An 18,648-nucleotide genomic window follows, 5' to 3' on the forward strand; every position below is an offset into this window, starting at 1 on the left:
TTCACAATTTGATATTTTGTGAGGGACAAGTATAGCCCACTAAAGTCTGTGATCTAAACTGCCATGTTCTTTTAAATTATAAAACAAATAGGAAAACATGAATTGTTAAAATCATACTAAAAGTGTGTTTTATGCACTACTGTTTTAAAAAATAGATTAGGTATAAATAGACTACTAGACACTTAAATATAGAAGCAATGGGACATTTCTTGACAAGTTAGCTGCAGACATTGCACATTGTTTCGACATATAAGTTGTCAGTATAACTGGTAACAGTTTTAAGTGTATGGAGCAGTGTAACCCCTTACAGCAATCCATTATGTTGGGAGGAACAGTCTTTAACAACATACCTTACCAATTTTGTACGATGCCACAACTGGGCATACATCACAGAGGAAGCTGACTCACAATGGCCAAGCAACTGTTTCGATACCAAAATGATGTTGCAGTGTAATGTAACACAAATGTTTATTTTTGTTTTTAGGCAAGCACAGCGAAGTTTTGCAAGCAAGCGCGATACCCGGAAGCATGGTGTATATCGTACCACAAACATAATGGACGTACTTTCCTTGTTCCTGTGGATGTTGCAGACAAACCTATGTATGAAGTTGACAGAAGCAATGAGCCACCTAGTGGTGAACAGAGTCTGGTAATTTATGGAGCATTGTCTAAAAAAACATGAAAGTTTTAACAACTTTTTCTTGTTTGCCAGATCACACAATACCAAATATAGTGTTTATGTCAACAATTTAACTACCAGGAATTGATCAAGTCACTAGAAATGGATGCCTTTATACTTAAATACAAATATTGACTTGTTTCATTTGGTTACAGTTTTTGTAAGAAACAATTACACAAAATGAAATTAAAAACTGAAAATGGACATTAATTCACAACTTGGATCAACCCTGACGTGTTAATGGGCCTGGTGTTCTGTAAAACTGAAAAAAGTGCTTCCTGTACCTTTAATGCAATCAGAACATGAAAATGTGTACAGCAAGAGAGCACAGCTTTGCAGTTTTTTCACTCCCTTAGCTAGATTCTGCAAAAAAAGACAGCCGATAAAATATAAAATCCTTGACCTATATTGGATTTATAGTCTGCCTGATACCAACAGTTCATGTATATATTTTAAACAAACAATGTATAATTGCAGGCATTGCTACCTACTCCCATTCAAGAAGCACCTTCTTCATCCAAGTTCATCAAATCACCATTTGCAAGCAGCGGAAGCGCAAGTGGTAGATCTCCAGTTTTCTCGAGCCCGTTTGCAATCAAACCACCTGTGAAAGACGACATAGAATGGGTAGAGAAGGTCCCTGGAAGTTATGCACTTGTCAAGTGTGGAAGTTCGGGGCATAATGTTCGCTACAAACCAAGTCTTAAAGCAACACCAGTTGGTAAGTATTTTTGAACAGCACTAATTTTGCTTAATGTTTTTGACCGATTATAGTCTTTGAAGTTGTTGCATAAAAATATCCAATTATTTCTTTTATATGGGATTTCCTATGAAACAAACTTTAAATACTATTTTTAACCCCAGTACTGTTAAAAAGTTGCTGTCATGATTTCTAAAATAATATTTTAAATTGTGAAAGTTCGAAACTTTGCATGGTAAATGCCTGTCATGCACCGTGATTATTTTTATTTCATCGTAGCACTCCAACAAAATGCTTCATGAAATTCAAAGATTGGTCACTTAATTAATTGTTGCTTTATAGTTTGTGTAAGACTCACAACAATTACAAAAAAAGTTTTGTTTACAATCATAACACTAAAATGAGAAAATTACAGTAAACCTGATTTTTACAATTTGGCATATCAGCCTACCTAGAATGATCGAAAACAGTTTTTTTTTAAGGTTTGGTTTGGGTGACCGCTAAGTAGTTTTAAGAGACCGCAAGTGTTTCATTTAAATACCAAAAAATAGCCATATTTGCTTATTTGGGAAACCGCTGGAGAAATTTGTGGGACCGTTCGGTCCCCCGAAACACCTTTAAAAAAACACTGATCGAAAATATAAGACACACTGCAATGTTCATCCAAAACATAATTAAATCAGTATTGATTATCATTGCTTAAATTGGACCAATTTTTTGGCTCCACAGGCAAACTGGCACCAGGGAGCTGTTTCACTGCTGTGAGAGTTTTAAAGAACAAAAGTGGGACGTGGTTGGCTGTTCATGAGTCCGATGCAACTAAGTAAGCTCAGCATATTTATTTCATTGTAATGTGAAAACTAAAGCAATTTTAAAGAGACTAATGTTTTGAAGTATTCTGATCAACGCTAAAGCTACTTAGGAGCTTCTGAATATGAAAGCATTTTATTGTTTTAAAAAAATCGCTGTTGTTGTGCCCAAAATAGGAGCTTAGCATATGCACTATATTATAAACTGTGTGTAGCATTTTATTTAACTTCAAGTCACCAGAGGTCCAGTACGAAAGATAGAAACAACAGTCAAATATAATAACAGACTGAAAACTAGTCCGAAGTAATTCACTGTTTATTTGAGACACACCACATTATTTAATAAAAAACAGGAATTTCATGAATGTAATTTTAGAACACTAGGTACTGAATTTAGCAGTAAGGCTGTTAGTGAATTTGTATGTAGGTAATGCTTTTCATGCAGTTTTTTAAACTTTAACAGCACCTAATAGCAAAAATAGTTGTTGACAGCATTTTAAAAATGGTCACTCCTGTTTTGACCATACTTTACATTTGTAAGGGTATGTGATGACCATGAAAAATTACTATAAATATTTCCAAATATATGCTTGTGTAAAAGTTATTTCAAGCAAAACTCAACAGAATTTTTATGTTTAGATTTTGTGAAGAATCTTATGACTCGAGATTTGCTTGGACATTAGCAGTTTCTCACGATGGGACGCTGTACATTCAATCAACTGAAGGAGCTCAGATACTTCCTAAACTCCTGAACAAAATAAGTCCAACTGTGAACATGAACAGCTTGATAACACAAGAAAAACCGATAGAAGAAGCGTCTGCCGCTATCAGGGGAGCACTGCTCGCTAAAATGACAAATCCATTCAACAATGCGCCCCCTGGTGGCCAGGATAGCGAGGTAGTTGACCTTCTTGTTGCCGCTCCGTCTGCCGTTCCGGAGAAGAGCGGAAAGATAAAAGTGGACAAAAAGCTTGTGAAGAATTTAGTGACTAACGAAGTCAACGTTGCCATAGAAAAGGTTAAAGGTCATAGTAGGTCGTCATCAGACTCAACGATTTCGTTCAAAAATTCAACACCTGTTCCTCAGCTTCCTGCAGGTAAATTATTAGTGTTTTGTTAAATTTTGCTGTGTTTTGCATTTTTTATTGTACTGTTAGGGCTGCTGCAACTTAAAATCAGGTAAGCAGCACCATTCTAACAGTGTTTTAGTTTTGTGTGGTTAAAAATACCCAGCCATGCTACTATCTCAATTTTGATTTTAATCAGAATAAATGGTTTAATTAATTGAATTATTGTTGTTTTTGAAAACTTTACCAACTGCTATTGAACCAGTAACCAAAAATCGGTGTCCACACTTTTTTCTAATTGTGTAATGTTTATATGCTTAGACAACTGAATTAATTTTGTTACACCATCTCTTGCTTAGGTAATCAATTTACAGTTAAAAAAATTAAACATTCTGCTATTATATTCTCTTACCCTTTTAATAGTTTTTTGAAACGTTAAGTTTGTTTTACAAATATATTGGTTGGTCTGTGTCTTGACAAAATCTCCATTACATTGTGTCTATTATATATAAGCTATTGCTGCCAGGCATAATATCAAGTTTATAGAGCTCTTCTGGCAAATGTATTTTTATTCCTATGTTTCGTCGTCCTATACAGGTCGTCTTCATCAGGGTAAATAACACTGAATGCGTGGTCGGAATAAAAACACATTTGCCAGAAGAGCTCTATTAACTTAGTGTCTATTTCATGTTATGATTTTGCAAATGATGTTGAATTTTCAGGAAAACACCGAGAGTCATCTCCGAGAGGAAGATCACGGAATCATCCTCAGTCAAGAATCTCATCCACATCGAGAAGTCATTCATCTCCATCTTCCCGGAGGACACCAAGAACATCGAACTCCCTCCTTGCCTCCTCCAGTTCCAGTAAGATAAGTCGGCAAAATGGCGATGATGCAGGAAAACATGTTTCTGCCCATAAAGCGAGTAAAACAAGCCGGAAAAAGAGCAAAGATGTAGATGAATATGTGACAGGCAATTTGCTGAAATACACAAGTCCGAAAAAGAAGCAATCTGATAAAAAATCTTCTGGACTTTCTGAAATACTTCCTCCTGCTAATAAAGTTATTCGTGGAGGAAATAAGAAGCAGATTGAGTCTCTACTTGACTCAGCTAAGCTTGCAGAGCCAAGTAAAGCTGTGATGTCATGCAATGCTGATGATATTCCCTTCATTGATGATGTAGTAGATGTGGAAGGAAATATTTTGTCACCGACCAAAGTTAACGGTGAAATTCTACCCCCAGAGCCAGCGGTACCAGCTAAAGTGGTTCAATCCAAACCTACAATACCAACTTCCAGTTTTGCTTCGCCTAAAAATGTGAACGAAGACAAGTAAGTGCATTTACGTTTGTAAAATAAATCACAGAAAAGCATTGCGGGACATCTGCCTTAATTAACTAAGGAACATTGTTATATTCACTAGAGATGTTTGAATGATGTGCTTGGATAATTGGCTTGTTTAACAACAAGTATAGAGATTTTTATTTCATTCTACAATGTTTAAACTTCATTTTAAATCAACATTATTGCATTGGGTAAAATTTTGTAATTAGGATTTATTTATTACATTGTGCTAAAAGTTTAAATAAAAATCTTAAAACATGAACCTTTTTATATTTGTTGCAGGAAACATTTCATCAAAGAAACATCTAGAAAGAAAATTGTCGAAGAAAAAACGTAAGTCATTCTTTCTGGTGTTTGACCATTGTAAACAACATCACAAACACTATTTTAAGATGCCTATGTGATTTCATTACACATAGTTAGATTGTTACTGCCAGAATGAATTTGGCATTTTTTAAACACATATCTTTCATTTCTAAAATGTTTCATTCATACAATTGTAAGATTCTTGCAATTCGAAGATTTACTTACTAAGTGTATTCAAAATAGTCAGCAGTTATTAGTTGAAATATATTTCCATCCTTAATGTTGTTTTAATGCAGGCCAAAAAAATCGATGCCAACCACCGCACTTTCACCACTAGTGGCAGAATCTTCCCGATCAGTGTTTGCAGCTTTTCTTTGGCACGAAGGAATTGCTCACGATGCAATGGCTTGTGCTTCTTATCTCAAATTCAATCAAACTCATCGATGCCATATCATGGAATACATCAATCAAGGCAAGTTAATAATATGTTTGTACTATGTATTGGATTAACTAAAGTTTTTTTTACAGGGTTTTTAAGCAAAGATGAAAATACAGCAGACCACACAGGTATGTAAAGAATTTTGGTAGTTTTTTTGGGAGACTGTTTTTTCAAAACCAGCATTTAAATTTGTGGTTTAAAGTGAGTCCTAGATTGCCAGCCTTTTTATCTAGAAACACCAATATCTTAAAAATCTTAGAAACCTAGTACTAAGGTAGCAGCAATTCCACAAACAAAATTTGTAAACACCTAAAATCTAAATCTGCAGTAATGTAGGTAGACAATACCACAAAGTAACATGGTATTTTGTTCGGTGTTTTCAACCTTAAAGTTGTGTTGCAAAGCATGGACAATTCTTGGTGTAGCTCATGTTATCATGTTAATTTTTTGCAGAATCAGACGAATGGAAGGAATGCCGACCTCCAGACACCCTCGTGTATCTGGCATTATTTTGGGACAAATTATCTGACACTGTAACAAAAATAGCAGTTCGAAATCAGGTGACCATATTTCAAATATGTCTGCTTCTGATTACAGTATTCTGTTAAAAACATGTTTCTGAATTTTTTTTACCCTACATGCACCAACAAAGTAAGTAAATTTTAAGGGGCATCAATAGCATGAATATGGAAACAGTAGTTGGGAAATTTACTTATCATACATTCTAAATAATAATTTTCCCACCTTTGTCTTTGGGTGATCCTTACCCTTGGGTTAATTGACTCTAAGTGGGTAATTAGTAGGGATGGGCCAAAACTGCAAATGTTGTATTTGGTCGAGCACCAAACATCTCACGTTAATGCTCGGCCGAGCACGCTCGGTGCATTATGACGTCACAAAAATGCCCCTTTCTACGTTTTAGCTCTACAAGGTCTCTTATGTCACTGGCGGTGTTATATTGTAGCAGTACATGCCCATTAGGTATGTGTTATTCCACCTAATAACGCATTTAAAAAATAGTCAATTTTGTTCTTGAATACCCTTTTGAACACTAGTTCCGTATGTTAGCAGGGCATGAACATGCAAATTTAATGCGAGAGTCAGTTTGTGAAACTGCTCAGCCGAGCACCGAGCATCAAAAACAGCGATGCTCAGTATCAAGTTCTTGGGGTTTGGTTGGCTCGGCGAAATATGTAATACCAGATTGTTTTATTTGATTTTTACAGACATATTTTTTATGTAGAATCTTCCCCCACCAACACCTGTCAATCATAACCTGAACAGCAGCAAGATGCAACAATCAGTCGTGAAACCAGCAAAGAGACAAAGTCCTGAAGTTGTTGCTAATGATGCCAATGACCCAGAGGTACAAAATTAGTTATCGATAAATAAATGTTTATCTGCATATTCCATGCTATACACCGTTACTTTATTGCATGTACTTTGCCTGCTATTGTCCTTAATACAGATATTCTTAACCAGGGGCAACATTACCAGTATGTATTTAATATCAATCTCTGTATGTATTTATTTTATCTTCATTTGCTGATTTTCGAGACTGGCAATGCCTGCATGTATGAAATATGTATCTTAAATTTCACAACTTCTTGTTAACTGATTATGAGTCAAAGTATTTGCTTCTTTATTGTCATATTCATGAAGCTGTGATTCACATTTTCAGATGATGATAAAAGTGCCCCCGCTGAAGAGGAAAGCTTACCAGAGACATTACTTCCCACAACTGGCACAAGCTCGGATGAACGCACAGCAATTGTTTCTGCCACATCATCCTCCACAACCTGGCGAACTGGCTGTCGATCATTTTAAAGACACAATGTGTGATTTATGTGACAACGTACATCCTTACCCAGTCACCTACCACATGAAACAGGTATGTTACTGTTAAAAACATCTTACAGACAAGGTTGATTTTGACAACCAGCTTGTCTAGAAAATGTTCACTTAATCAAGCAAATCTCAGTCGCCTCGAGCAAGAACATGTGTATGTTCAACATTTTGAATTTCTTGTCTGCTGTGTTTACCTGTAATATTGTTTTATTATTTTAAAGACCAGGATTCAACTTATGGTATACTTTCAAATATACTTTTTTAAACATTTCTTAAAGTAAGATATCAAAACAACAGTTCACGTAATAAATCAAAAACCATAGACAGCAGGGCTTAAACTTACTGTCATTGTTTCCCATTTTTTTACATGAATAAAACCTGACTGATTTTGTTTTACCCAATGATTTTATTGGCCACTTGTATACTGTTTTATAGTTGAAGTAAGATACATATCTTTAAGGGCATGTGTTGGCTAGTTTAAATTTTAAAACTTTACCTCAACAATGTGATTAGGTTCTATGATGTTTAATTTGGGAATTATCAAAGTTGCTTGGAACATTTTATATGAGACAGTCTTATGCTTTTCAGGCTCATCCAGGTTGCAGTAAATATGCAGGAGGCCTTGGGTACAACAGCAGCGGGCATTATTGTGGGGGTTGGGCAGGTGAATGTGGAGACGGTGGGATTGGGGGAAGCACCTGGTATCTACTCTGCGTCGACTGCAGAGGAAAGTGAGTTTGTATAATTTTGATTTCCACCTTTTGTTTTAAATAACACCTTCTATAGACAATATACACTGTTTCAATCTATAAGGTCTTTTGGGTGCAACTGGTGACATAGCATTGCCCTTGTGAGCTAGTGTAGCCATCCAACGGCACTTCAGTTGTTAGTAACAGGCCATGCCTCACCAATGCAATGCCACAACTGGGCTTAAACCACTAAGGAAACTGGTCCACAATAACCAAGCAACCAAAGGGATGTTGTCTCCGTGACGCTATATCAATGTTAACCTCCTGTTCAGTATTGACATGGTTTACATCCGGCGAAAAATCATTTTTTTTACTGCCAAATGTTATGGACTGCAATTTTATCTGTAACGCATGGACTCTTGGACTGTTTGGACATAAATGACCAAAAATGGAAGATTTTTGAAACACATTGTTTAATTTTGCATTTAATAGGTTGACTTTAATAGTGCATTGTTTGCTAAAATTGCTAACCTGTTAGATACATGGCAAGCAAGACAAACGCATCTGGTTCATCGAAAAAAGATGATGTGAAGAATGTCGGAGACTGGAAGAAACAATTTCACAGAGTTTTAACCCAACCTGCAAATGCACATCAGGTACAATGCTAAATATAAGTGCTGCTAATCACTAAAAGTCAATAACCTTCGTTTATGGTAGTTGAGATGAATGTACATTAATAACAGGGATCAGCCCTGAAGCATTCATGCACTGATATCATAGTACACCAGGCCCATTGAAGGCATTATACTGCACCAGCCGGTCACCAAGCATTCACCATATAGTAAGGCATAGGCTAGAAAAATCTAGCCTGTGGTGGGATTCGAACCCACAACAGGAGTCTTTCCGGGACCCTAGGCTTTACCAACTGAGCTACACAGGCTGAATCACAAGCACTCTTGCTGGCATTGCATGCTGCACATGTCAGATTACAGAGCTAGGGGATCACCAGATTGACTAGTAATCAATTAACTTCTTGTGATTTAAGTTTTGCTCAACAAACTTGATACACAATTACCAAAATATACCTGCAAAGCAATTTGCCACTGAAATTAAAATGTATTTGTTTCAGATTATGAAAAGCAACTCTATGTTTTTGTTGGATCTTGTCAGTTCATCGAATGGATCGACCCAATGCATCGATATTGCAAAGCAAACTTCTACTGGTGGGTGAAAAATTTTTGCAACTATTATGTTGTTGCATAAACATAACGAGCATTTCTGCCCAAATAAAATAGATATAGTACTGTATTTGTAGACATGTTTATTTGACCAAACTGTTAGAACATGGTAACGAACTGTCAGCATCAAGCAAGCATATCTTGCATGTCATTATCCTGATGAAGGCGTCTCGTATAGGACATCGAAACGTCGATTGTTTGCAATAAAACTGCTGGATGAGCAGTACTCGGTTAGAGAATGATTTTGTTGTCGGTATAAATTTGATATTGACTGAATGTATATCCTGTAAATGTAGCATGTCTGTCAGTGTAAATATGTTTTAGAACCACAAGAAAAGTGGAGAGAAGAAACTGTAACGTCAAAAGACTTGTCATGGGACAATATTGGTATGTTTGCCGTTTCATATTTCAATTAATGAACAAATTCTTACTTGTGGAAAATACTACAGACTTGGTTTACTATCAGTCACTGTAAGGTCCATTTCTGACAAAAGGGGTGCAGAAAAAACCTGGTCAGAATTTTCACAATATTTCCTACTTAACAAATATACCCAAACACCCTAGCCAGGCTTGGTGGGTAAAAACACCCCCTCATGGATACAAAACTACTTGTGTACTTTGCATTCTTGATGTTTATTGTGGTAAAATTTTCTTTGAATGAAATTGTTTTGCCTACCCTATTTGTTTTAGATTTGCTCCCACTTTCCAAGTTCAGTCATTGTCCATTCCCAGCTGTTCCCTGTTCGTATTTGCTGAACATCGGTGAAGCAAAACAAAATCCACAATCTAACCAACAACATGTGTAAGTTTGTGTGATGCTACCAGAAGGTTTCAACCCTGTAATGTGCGAAACGTTTATTATTGATTTGTATTCTACCTTTTTATTTATTGATCAATTAACCAACTAAAGAATTTTGTAATAAATATTAAATGTTTTGTTTCTTCAAAAACTTTGGTAGTTACACTTTCATTTGCATAATGAACCTGTAAATGCACGTATTGTTGTGGAAATCGAAATCGTTCAGGTTTGTAAAAAGTTACAAATTGTAAAAACTAAAAATTATATTACCAGAAATAAACTGAGGTCCAGTGCAGAATATCGAAACCGATCTCTTTCCAGTCAAGTAACTCCCTCGAGTGGCCACTTTAAGGGGATTTTGCAAAGATTGTCAATAACTCCTGAGGCAACTCCACTAAAGGTAAAAAAATCTGTCGTGACAAGAAACAGAAAAGCAAATACATTTGAGAAAAACTTTGTCACATTATTGTTGGTTGGTTTTCTTTAACTCTCTGCCTAGCTTACTCAAGGTTTGTAGATCAATATGTCATGAATAATGATAACCAATGGATTGTGATTAAAACATGTATTTTTTGTTTGACTACTATGACGTTCTTTGATTGTTTATTTTTGAACATTTTAGAATTGTGTGTCTAAAACTTCCTCTTTGTCAGAGCGAAACCAAGAACTTCTATCGCCGAAGTCGCCTCCTTAGATCTGTGTCGACCGGTTCACAACCCAGTGATCAGAAAGCAAAGCACAACAATAACGAGGATCTTTCTACTGGTAAGTTTATGCAGTTACTGTAACAGCAGCCAAATATTTCAACCATTTTTACTCAACCTGGCCACATTTATTTGAATATTGACTCACAAACATAATCTGATTTTTACTGTGGCTAAGGTGCTCGAAATAATTTTATGAAAAGCCCAGCAGTGGTCACTACTGCTTTAGTCTAAGTTAAAGTCTTGGACCAACTTGTCATCCTTATTGTCAGGATATTCACAAAATCATCAAAAGCTTTATTTCTGGAATTGGCAATTTTCATTGTGCAAATTATTTAGTCCCACCTATGCCATTAGTTGTATGTCATTTGTGTGTGACATCATAATAGCTTGAACACTGTGAAATAATTTAGTTTCTTACATTGTCAGTTTGCAATTCCCAACCCATTGTATTGATGTTTTCACAGGCACAGGATCTCACCTGCTCCACCATCCTTCACCTTCGATGCTCAAACTCATGAAGTTGTGTGAAAATAACAACATCGCTAGTGAGGTCGTTTCACATTCCAGCATCCTGGCTTTTGTAACGCAGCGACACGATCTGAAATCGTTACACCTGACCTTGCAAATGACCTTGAGAAGGGCAGCTCTGAGGGTTTATGTGCTACAGGTTTGTAATTTGTTTGTTTTTACAAGAAAATCATTAACATTGTTTCGTAGACTTAATGTTGTTTGTTGTTTGAAAACTGAAATCATAATAGTGCAAAATAAAGATATTTTAACAAGTCGCGATTATTACACCAAAGCAACAAAGTGACATTATTTTGTGATTTTTGTGATGGGTTCAATATGCTGTTTCAAATCAAAATCACTATCATAGAAAAATTGATGTCCACTATCTACTCTACATAAAATACTTACATTTGTAATGTTTTGCTTTTGCAGGCATTGACTTGGCTTCTTCGCACAGTTTGCACTGAAAATTGCATTCACGATATTTTGTGGTACTTTGTCTGTGCTCTTGCCGAGACGGACATGACGGAGAATAAAAACGAAACTCAGACAACGGATGTTGGTGGAAGCGAAAGCACGGATGAGGATATCGAGGCAAGAATCAAAATTTTGCAAATATCTTTTGTGAAATTCACTTGACCAGTTGATTTTCCTTTTCTGGGCTGCATGTTCATCATTTGTGTGTATTGTACACAAAGTCATATATGTGTTACAGCGCGGCTAAGAAAGTAATAGCACATACTTCACTGCAGACATTGCTTCATGTTTCAACCTATAAGGTCCCATCAGTGCAGCTGGTGACAAGACATTGGCCATATTGGCCAGTATAGCAAGATAACAGCACTTGCAGGCTGAAAAACCACTAAATGTATTCAATGCTAAAACTTAGAGTAAACCAAAAGGAACTTTATCCACATACTTGCTGATGATTTAACATGTAGTGTTTAACAAACCAAGTAAATTTTTGTCCAGGAAACAAAGGCTTTATGTCAGCACCCAGTCAAACACATGGCATTGGCAGGTCTCGATTCGATGAAACCTCTCGTTGAAGCTTTTCACGGTTTTCTTCAAACTGTTGCAGACATGATGATGCATTTGCCTGCAAACAGTCCTGTTCAGCTTATGGCTATCAGGTGGGTTATGTTTGAGTGTAAAACTACTGGCCAAGCACAAAGTAAAGTCACTATTAAGTACAGTAGAAAAAACTGTGTGATATTTCTGCAACTAGACATTTAAAATAAGATAAAATTATAAAAAAAATACATGTAACATTACAAAAGTTTGTGTAAAAAACTTAGTTAGTTTTCTGTTAGCGAAAGGTACTTTTAGGTCAGAAAAAGAACCCCATACATTAGATTAGGTTAGACTTTCCTTTGTTACATTTTGTATTCTTGCGGTAACAGTTAATAGAGTAAAACAAGTTTTCAGTTGCTGTGAGTTAATTATGGTTTCAAAACTCAATTTACTGATACAGCAAATGCACTTAAACTTCTTATTTTTAGATGTTGGAGTCTTCGAGTGCTGCCATCCGATCACCACTTTCTTCACGAGAGTCAAGTTTTTTCACACATCAGCCAAATACTTTCCAAGGTCGACCTCAAGGACAACAACGGCGATGTTACTCCTATGAAGAAAAAGCTTGTCAAGATCAAACCAAAATCATCTTCCTATGTTCCTGTTGCTTCTGTTGTAAGTTTAAAAAATCCTGATTTTGAAAATTTAGTTGTAACAATAAAGTAGAAAAAAAGTAATTTATGCAGTTTTTGAATGTGCAACTTCCCACACAAATAATGAATCTAATGTTTTGTTTAGATTTGTGTTTTAGATGAAACTATTAAGGATGAAACATATTGGTATATCCGACCAGGGACTTAAATGAATCCAGTTGAAAAATAAACTGAAAAAACCTTAGTTCTACATAAGTACCAATGGCTTGTTGATAAAAACTGGTCAATGTTAATGTTTCTGCATTGTTCAAATGGTACTTTACCAAAATCAATGGCAGATTGAAACTCATGTTAATCTAAAATAAACTGTAATTAAAGGATGATGGAGGCGTTGTTGAACCAAAGGTTGTTTCATCTCAAGATTTGACTTCAAAAGTTCATATTAAAACCTCGAGCCATTCAGCGATTGCAAGCAGCCTTACTGATGGTTCGACCGAAACTTTTTGGGAATCAGGTAAAACTTGTTTTTCACTATTTTTAATTATGATGTTTGTAGGCCAGTGTTTCCCAAATTTTTTTGCATGCATTGTGTTTGAAAAGATAAATAACACCTAGTTTAAACCATAAAAAACGTTTTTTAGGTATTTTGTAATAAACCAAACAGAAATATTTGTAAGACTTCTGCCTGTGTCTTTCTTTTGACATTTACTTGACATCTGTATCATCACAAACACGGCAGACATTTTATGCTGATTTCAACACACATATTTGTATAAATGCACCTCCTTAAAAATCATAAACAATGATCTAAGCATCATGGCGCACAATTTTTGCTCTTTCTGTTATTTTTTCTGCATAGTTTAAGGAAATTGTATTTTATCATTTAAGGGGACGAAGACAAGAATAAACCAAAAAGCATCACAGTCGATTTATTAAATGACAAAGATGGACATAAGAAGAAAGATGGTGGATTGCTCATTGAAGACATTTATGTGCATGTTGACAACACCAGGGATGTGCAGGTTGTAAAAATGTGTTTAATCTGTTTAAACATAAAATTAAAGTTAATGTGCTAATATGCTACATAGTTAAAAAGGAAAAAAAAACAATAATAAGCAAACTGCCAGAATTTCTTTACATATTTACATGTGAGCAAAAAATCAGAGCCAGTATTTGTCCGTAAAACATGACTACGTTCCGACAAGTGCTATTGTCTTTATCAGGTCATAAGAATTAAAGCGACAGAAGGCATGCAACTAGGTGCCACACAATTGACATATTTTTAAATGTTTGCTTTATTAAAAGTTTAGCACATCTGCTATAGTGAAACCAAATTAGCCATATTGTCTGATATGTCACATGGGGAAATTGCTTTGTTTGAAGTATTTACCTCATTTTTATTAACCCAACAACAAAGCACGACATGAATCCGGTTTCATATTTGTTTTCATTTCAGAAAAAAGTGATGTCTGTTTCATTTTGGTCGATGTCAGAGGAGGATGATTGGAAGAAGATTGTTGTGAAAGAACTCAACGTTCAGTTTGCTGGTTGGGTTCAGTTCTCAGTGCCAGCTGATGCATCGGTAAGTTATAAAGACAAATGTTTGTTCTATCTGGGGAATCAACTAAGATGTGCTTGATCTAAAAAGTTGATACAGACCTTTTCTCTTGGTATTTTTTATGCAACCTTTTATTCCTTGTATTAAAAAAATATATGTTAAAAAAGGATTTAGTGCTTTTTTAACAGACTTTTTAACAAATATTTGTAAAGAATAATCTTATCATCAAACCATGTTAAATTAATCATCCCTTCAGCCATTATAGGAGTTTTGCACAAAGGCAACAGCAAAAAAAAATATTTACAGTTTACAAGTTTCTGATTTAATCAAGTTTTTGTCTTGTGCTTCACTGAACAAATAATGTGTATCTCTTTTTAGAAATTTAAAATCGAGCTTCGTGGCCCAGACAATGGTTTAAGGGTTCGACAGATTAAAGTTCTCGGTTACAATCAAGTTGAAGGCCCCAAACTTATGTCACAGTTATCGGCAAAACTGCTGCAATCGCAAACTTGTGAGGCGGAACTGCTCAAAGTTTTCAAACTTCTAACGGCAGAGGTAATAAATGTTAAAACGTAATTGATTGTTTCAAAATAGTTAAAAAAAGATGAGGTTTGAAACACACACAGGAAAGAATGTTTGTTTGTATACTTAAAGAAAAACAGAAGCAATTTTATGTTTTAGGATTTTAGAAATACATGTTTTGAATAGAAATAAATTCACACAATTGCATACCTTTTAATCACATAATCAGTTTAATTGCATAAACTTTGTTAATCTAAACCAGTGGTTCTCAACCTTTTTTCTTTCGTGGCCCACTTTCATTGCAAAAACAATTCTGTGGCCCAGTAAATTTTTAAGATAGAAAGAAAACAACTATAAAATAGGTCCAGAACAAAAAGAACAAAACAAAAACATTCCTTCTCAATTCCTCCCCAAGCCATAATTCTTGTAAAATTGAGTGTAGTGACACAAATGAAAATTCTTAAAAAAAGCTTTCTATTTGGTTGGTCTGTGGCCCAATCAAAATGCTTCCATGGCCCACTGGTTGAGAACCGCTGCTCTAAACTATTGGTTATGTTGTTAACAGTATTCTTCATGATTTGTAAAAAATGCTGTAATGATAAATGGAAATATAAAATTTGTTAGGAAAAATATATTTACTAAGGCTTAAGTGCACCACTTTACCACACATTTAAAACTTCCAGGTATTTGGTCAATTGCTGTCGGAGGAAACATCATCAACTGCCACAAACAGTGCAAGCACTCCCACTAGTGGTGAGCTACCAGCCGATGTAGTGAAACCACTGAAAGATGACGTTTTGATCCCGTCAACTTCCGCGACTCCTGCCAGTCCAAGAGACGTTGATCCCAATCTTCGTGAACACATGGTCGGGATTTTGTTCAGCCGGAGCAAACTCACCACTCTGCAGAAAAAGGTTGGTGAGATTTCTTCACTTTGTGAACCATTGTCATGGTGATTCTGTTAAGGTTTATACTAAACTTCGGTTTTCAACCCATATTTTACAGCTTTGCTTCTTCAACCACGTGTGTATTAATTATCTTTTTATAAACATTGCCCTTTCACAGATTTTACTAACTTTCAAAGTTGTTTATGATTTTAAATTTTTGTTGTTGTGCTTTAAAACTTGGCTTCGTTTTCAATCGGGTTCATTGTACATTTTTTTGTTTTAAAAGACCCGTGTGGTTGGATGTAAATTGGAACAAATGGATTTAGGCTTTACATTTGCATTTGTACAATTTTTTTCACAGGTTTTTGAACATACTGTGCAAGCAATACACAATGAGACTTCACACATCAGAAAAACTTGGGAATTTTCAATCGACACCACTGTTTCAGTTGCACTTGTGAGTATGCTGGATAAATGACGTGTCCTAAAAAGTCCTAAAATGACTGTAAACTTGTCTTTTGTTTTGTAACTTTTGATAGTAATAAGATAACGTTTACAGTATTTGGTTAACTTCATCAGAATTAACCAAAATATCTTTACTATTCCCTAAAATAAATTTACATTTAAACACATCTGTGTTAATCTTTAAAAAAATTCTTTTATTTTTTAAATGAAGACATGGACTTTTAATTTTTGATTTGATTCCTGCAGGCCCCAAGGACAATTGACATGGACAGTTATTGCTTCGAATTGCTTTCAATGATTCTCGCTCTAACTGGGTCTGATGTTGGCCGACACTATGTGGCGCAACAGAGCGTTCTAATTGAAGATTTGATCTCTCTGCTTCACACTGGGTCGCCACGCATACAACGACAGGTCAGTCTAACTTGCACCAACGATTTTCTCACATAACTTATCTTTTGCTGTTAGCAAAATGCAGTTTATTTAACAATTATATTCCATTTTGCATTTGTGTCTTTTTCGGCAACATTTTTGTTCTGTTCAAAATTACTCAACAGAAATAGATTCTATTTGAATAAGACAGAAACTGACCAGCTTTCTAAACAAGCAATTTTAATATTTCTATTTGTCAAAACAAGATTTAACTGATGCGGATTGTATGCCCCTCCAACAGTCTACAGGCATCAGCGAGTGTAACAGTCACCACCACCCTGTTACACTGGCCGATGCCTGTAGTCTGTTATGACATTTGCACTTACATTAGAATTTGTGAATATTTCAGGTTACTTTGCTTCTGAGAAGAATTTTATCCGAGGTAACTCCTGCACGTTTAGCTTCAATATTGGAAGCAAGGGTTCCAACACAAGACAAGCTCACAGAATCCATGTCTGGGGTATGAAAATCTTAAACATGTTCATCCGAAAATATTTGTGTGTAAATTCTTAATCTGTGAAACTTTGGATGCACAAATATTGCAACTTAACAATCCACAAATACTGTTTCTAATCATAGGGAAAATGTTATAAAAATGCAAAAAACGAATGTTATAATTAAACTGTTTGTAAACCCTCTGTTTGTATTTTTCGTTTGTTGTTGTTTAGGGGGTGACAACCTTGGCAAAGTTTTAAATAATTATATTGAAATTTACCAAAAAGATGTCCTTGCCTCAAAAAAAAAAAAAAAACAAGAATACTTAGTTGCAGCACTTTTGAATTCGTTTTTACCTGTCTGGATTTCCCGATTTAAACGTCCTAACACTGCACACCACTTTTTTACTCCGCACAGACTTCATCATCCAGTTCACTGTCAGATTCACCAGAAAAGCCAGAATCCCGCATTAGTATTCTCGACCCTCTACTGACATGTATATCGAAATCGCTAAGTGTGCAAGTTAAGCGGGCCGCTCCCGTTGAACATCAAGGAAATGGCGATGGTGGATCAGCTGTCACACCGAAACCTGGAAAAAGAACTCAATCAATCACCATGGATAGCATTTTCACACAAAGGTGAGTTCAAAGTATGTATGTTGTCATTATAAACTTGACGTTCAGATTTTGTTTTCTATGTTACAACCCAATTTATTTTATGTTGTCTGGTAAAGTTTGTTGCCTTTGTTGTGTTTTTGTCATATTTGAAATCATGCTTTGTCACCTAACATGCATCATGAGTTATTTTTAGTGATAGTTTTTTACTTGAGTTTTAAATTGAATGTTTTTAGGCCTGTTGTTGATGGTGCAATGTGGTGGCTTCATGGAACAATGAAAGACAAAACGATTGTGGAAGCGATCATGAAACTGCTACTGGATATGGCGGAGGTTAGTTCAAATCATAAAGCAATTTAGTAATACCTCTTAATCCAGTGGTTCCCAACCAGGGGTGAATTTTGTAATTTGTTGGGGAGGATTTGTGTCACAATATTAATCTCTCACTGGTTGTCTGTGCTATGTGTTATTGCTGCGCGTTATTTTAGCAATCTACATTTGTAGGGGGAATTAGATTTGAATATCGACTAAAAGGGTGCACAGGACAAAAAAGGTTGGGAACCACTGTCTCAATGCAAAGGAAGAGCTTTTCTTGTTTATGGCTGGAGCTTGCGTTTGCAAACAATCTAATAAAGAAGTGTTGTATGGAAAAATGATCTAATAAGCAACGCAAAGTATTATAATTTTAACATTGATTTCAGAATTTTTTTACCTTCACTTTTAGAACCAAATCAGCCCACAATGGTGCAGCGCCACCAAGTGTGCAGTGTCAGAGTCTCTTTTGGCACTTACACGACTTTCTGATGCCGAGCGAGAAGCTGATACCTGTCTCAACAACCCCACCCTGTGGAGAGCTTTAGCAGCACTGTGTGTGCTCAACCATGACCATGTTGAGAAGTTGTCTTCGGCAAAATCTGCTCACAACAAAAATAAGGT

At 35.6% G+C, this 18,648-nt stretch overlaps 1 protein-coding gene across 1 annotated transcript in view; it reads left to right on the forward strand.

Annotated features, from left to right (window-relative positions):
• LOC145204839 (E3 ubiquitin-protein ligase MYCBP2-like) overlaps window positions 1-18,648 on the forward strand; it is a 58,494-nt gene that overhangs the window by 27,534 nt on the left and 12,312 nt on the right. Inside the window, exons 51-83 of the mRNA XM_080077434.1 lie at window positions 485-649; window positions 1,157-1,400; window positions 2,109-2,202; window positions 2,828-3,285; window positions 3,978-4,587; window positions 4,882-4,932; window positions 5,202-5,377; window positions 5,434-5,472; window positions 5,798-5,904; window positions 6,588-6,710; window positions 7,026-7,235; window positions 7,781-7,923; window positions 8,420-8,537; window positions 9,011-9,104; window positions 9,444-9,506; window positions 9,810-9,921; window positions 10,192-10,318; window positions 10,572-10,683; window positions 11,090-11,292; window positions 11,568-11,729; window positions 12,108-12,268; window positions 12,638-12,824; window positions 13,181-13,316; window positions 13,691-13,824; window positions 14,259-14,384; window positions 14,739-14,915; window positions 15,566-15,796; window positions 16,131-16,226; window positions 16,481-16,645; window positions 17,013-17,123; window positions 17,516-17,736; window positions 17,949-18,045; window positions 18,437-18,646. Coding sequence (XP_079933560.1) covers window positions 485-649; window positions 1,157-1,400; window positions 2,109-2,202; window positions 2,828-3,285; window positions 3,978-4,587; window positions 4,882-4,932; window positions 5,202-5,377; window positions 5,434-5,472; window positions 5,798-5,904; window positions 6,588-6,710; window positions 7,026-7,235; window positions 7,781-7,923; window positions 8,420-8,537; window positions 9,011-9,104; window positions 9,444-9,506; window positions 9,810-9,921; window positions 10,192-10,318; window positions 10,572-10,683; window positions 11,090-11,292; window positions 11,568-11,729; window positions 12,108-12,268; window positions 12,638-12,824; window positions 13,181-13,316; window positions 13,691-13,824; window positions 14,259-14,384; window positions 14,739-14,915; window positions 15,566-15,796; window positions 16,131-16,226; window positions 16,481-16,645; window positions 17,013-17,123; window positions 17,516-17,736; window positions 17,949-18,045; window positions 18,437-18,646 — 5,463 coding nt within the window. The remainder of the gene's footprint in view (window positions 1-484; window positions 650-1,156; window positions 1,401-2,108; window positions 2,203-2,827; window positions 3,286-3,977; window positions 4,588-4,881; window positions 4,933-5,201; window positions 5,378-5,433; window positions 5,473-5,797; window positions 5,905-6,587; window positions 6,711-7,025; window positions 7,236-7,780; window positions 7,924-8,419; window positions 8,538-9,010; window positions 9,105-9,443; window positions 9,507-9,809; window positions 9,922-10,191; window positions 10,319-10,571; window positions 10,684-11,089; window positions 11,293-11,567; window positions 11,730-12,107; window positions 12,269-12,637; window positions 12,825-13,180; window positions 13,317-13,690; window positions 13,825-14,258; window positions 14,385-14,738; window positions 14,916-15,565; window positions 15,797-16,130; window positions 16,227-16,480; window positions 16,646-17,012; window positions 17,124-17,515; window positions 17,737-17,948; window positions 18,046-18,436; window positions 18,647-18,648) is intronic.

This window comes from Phallusia mammillata, chromosome 8 (genome assembly GCF_965637545.1).
Source record: "Phallusia mammillata chromosome 8, kaPhaMamm4.hap1.1, whole genome shotgun sequence".
NCBI classification, from domain to species: Eukaryota; Metazoa; Chordata; class Ascidiacea; order Phlebobranchia; family Ascidiidae; genus Phallusia; species Phallusia mammillata.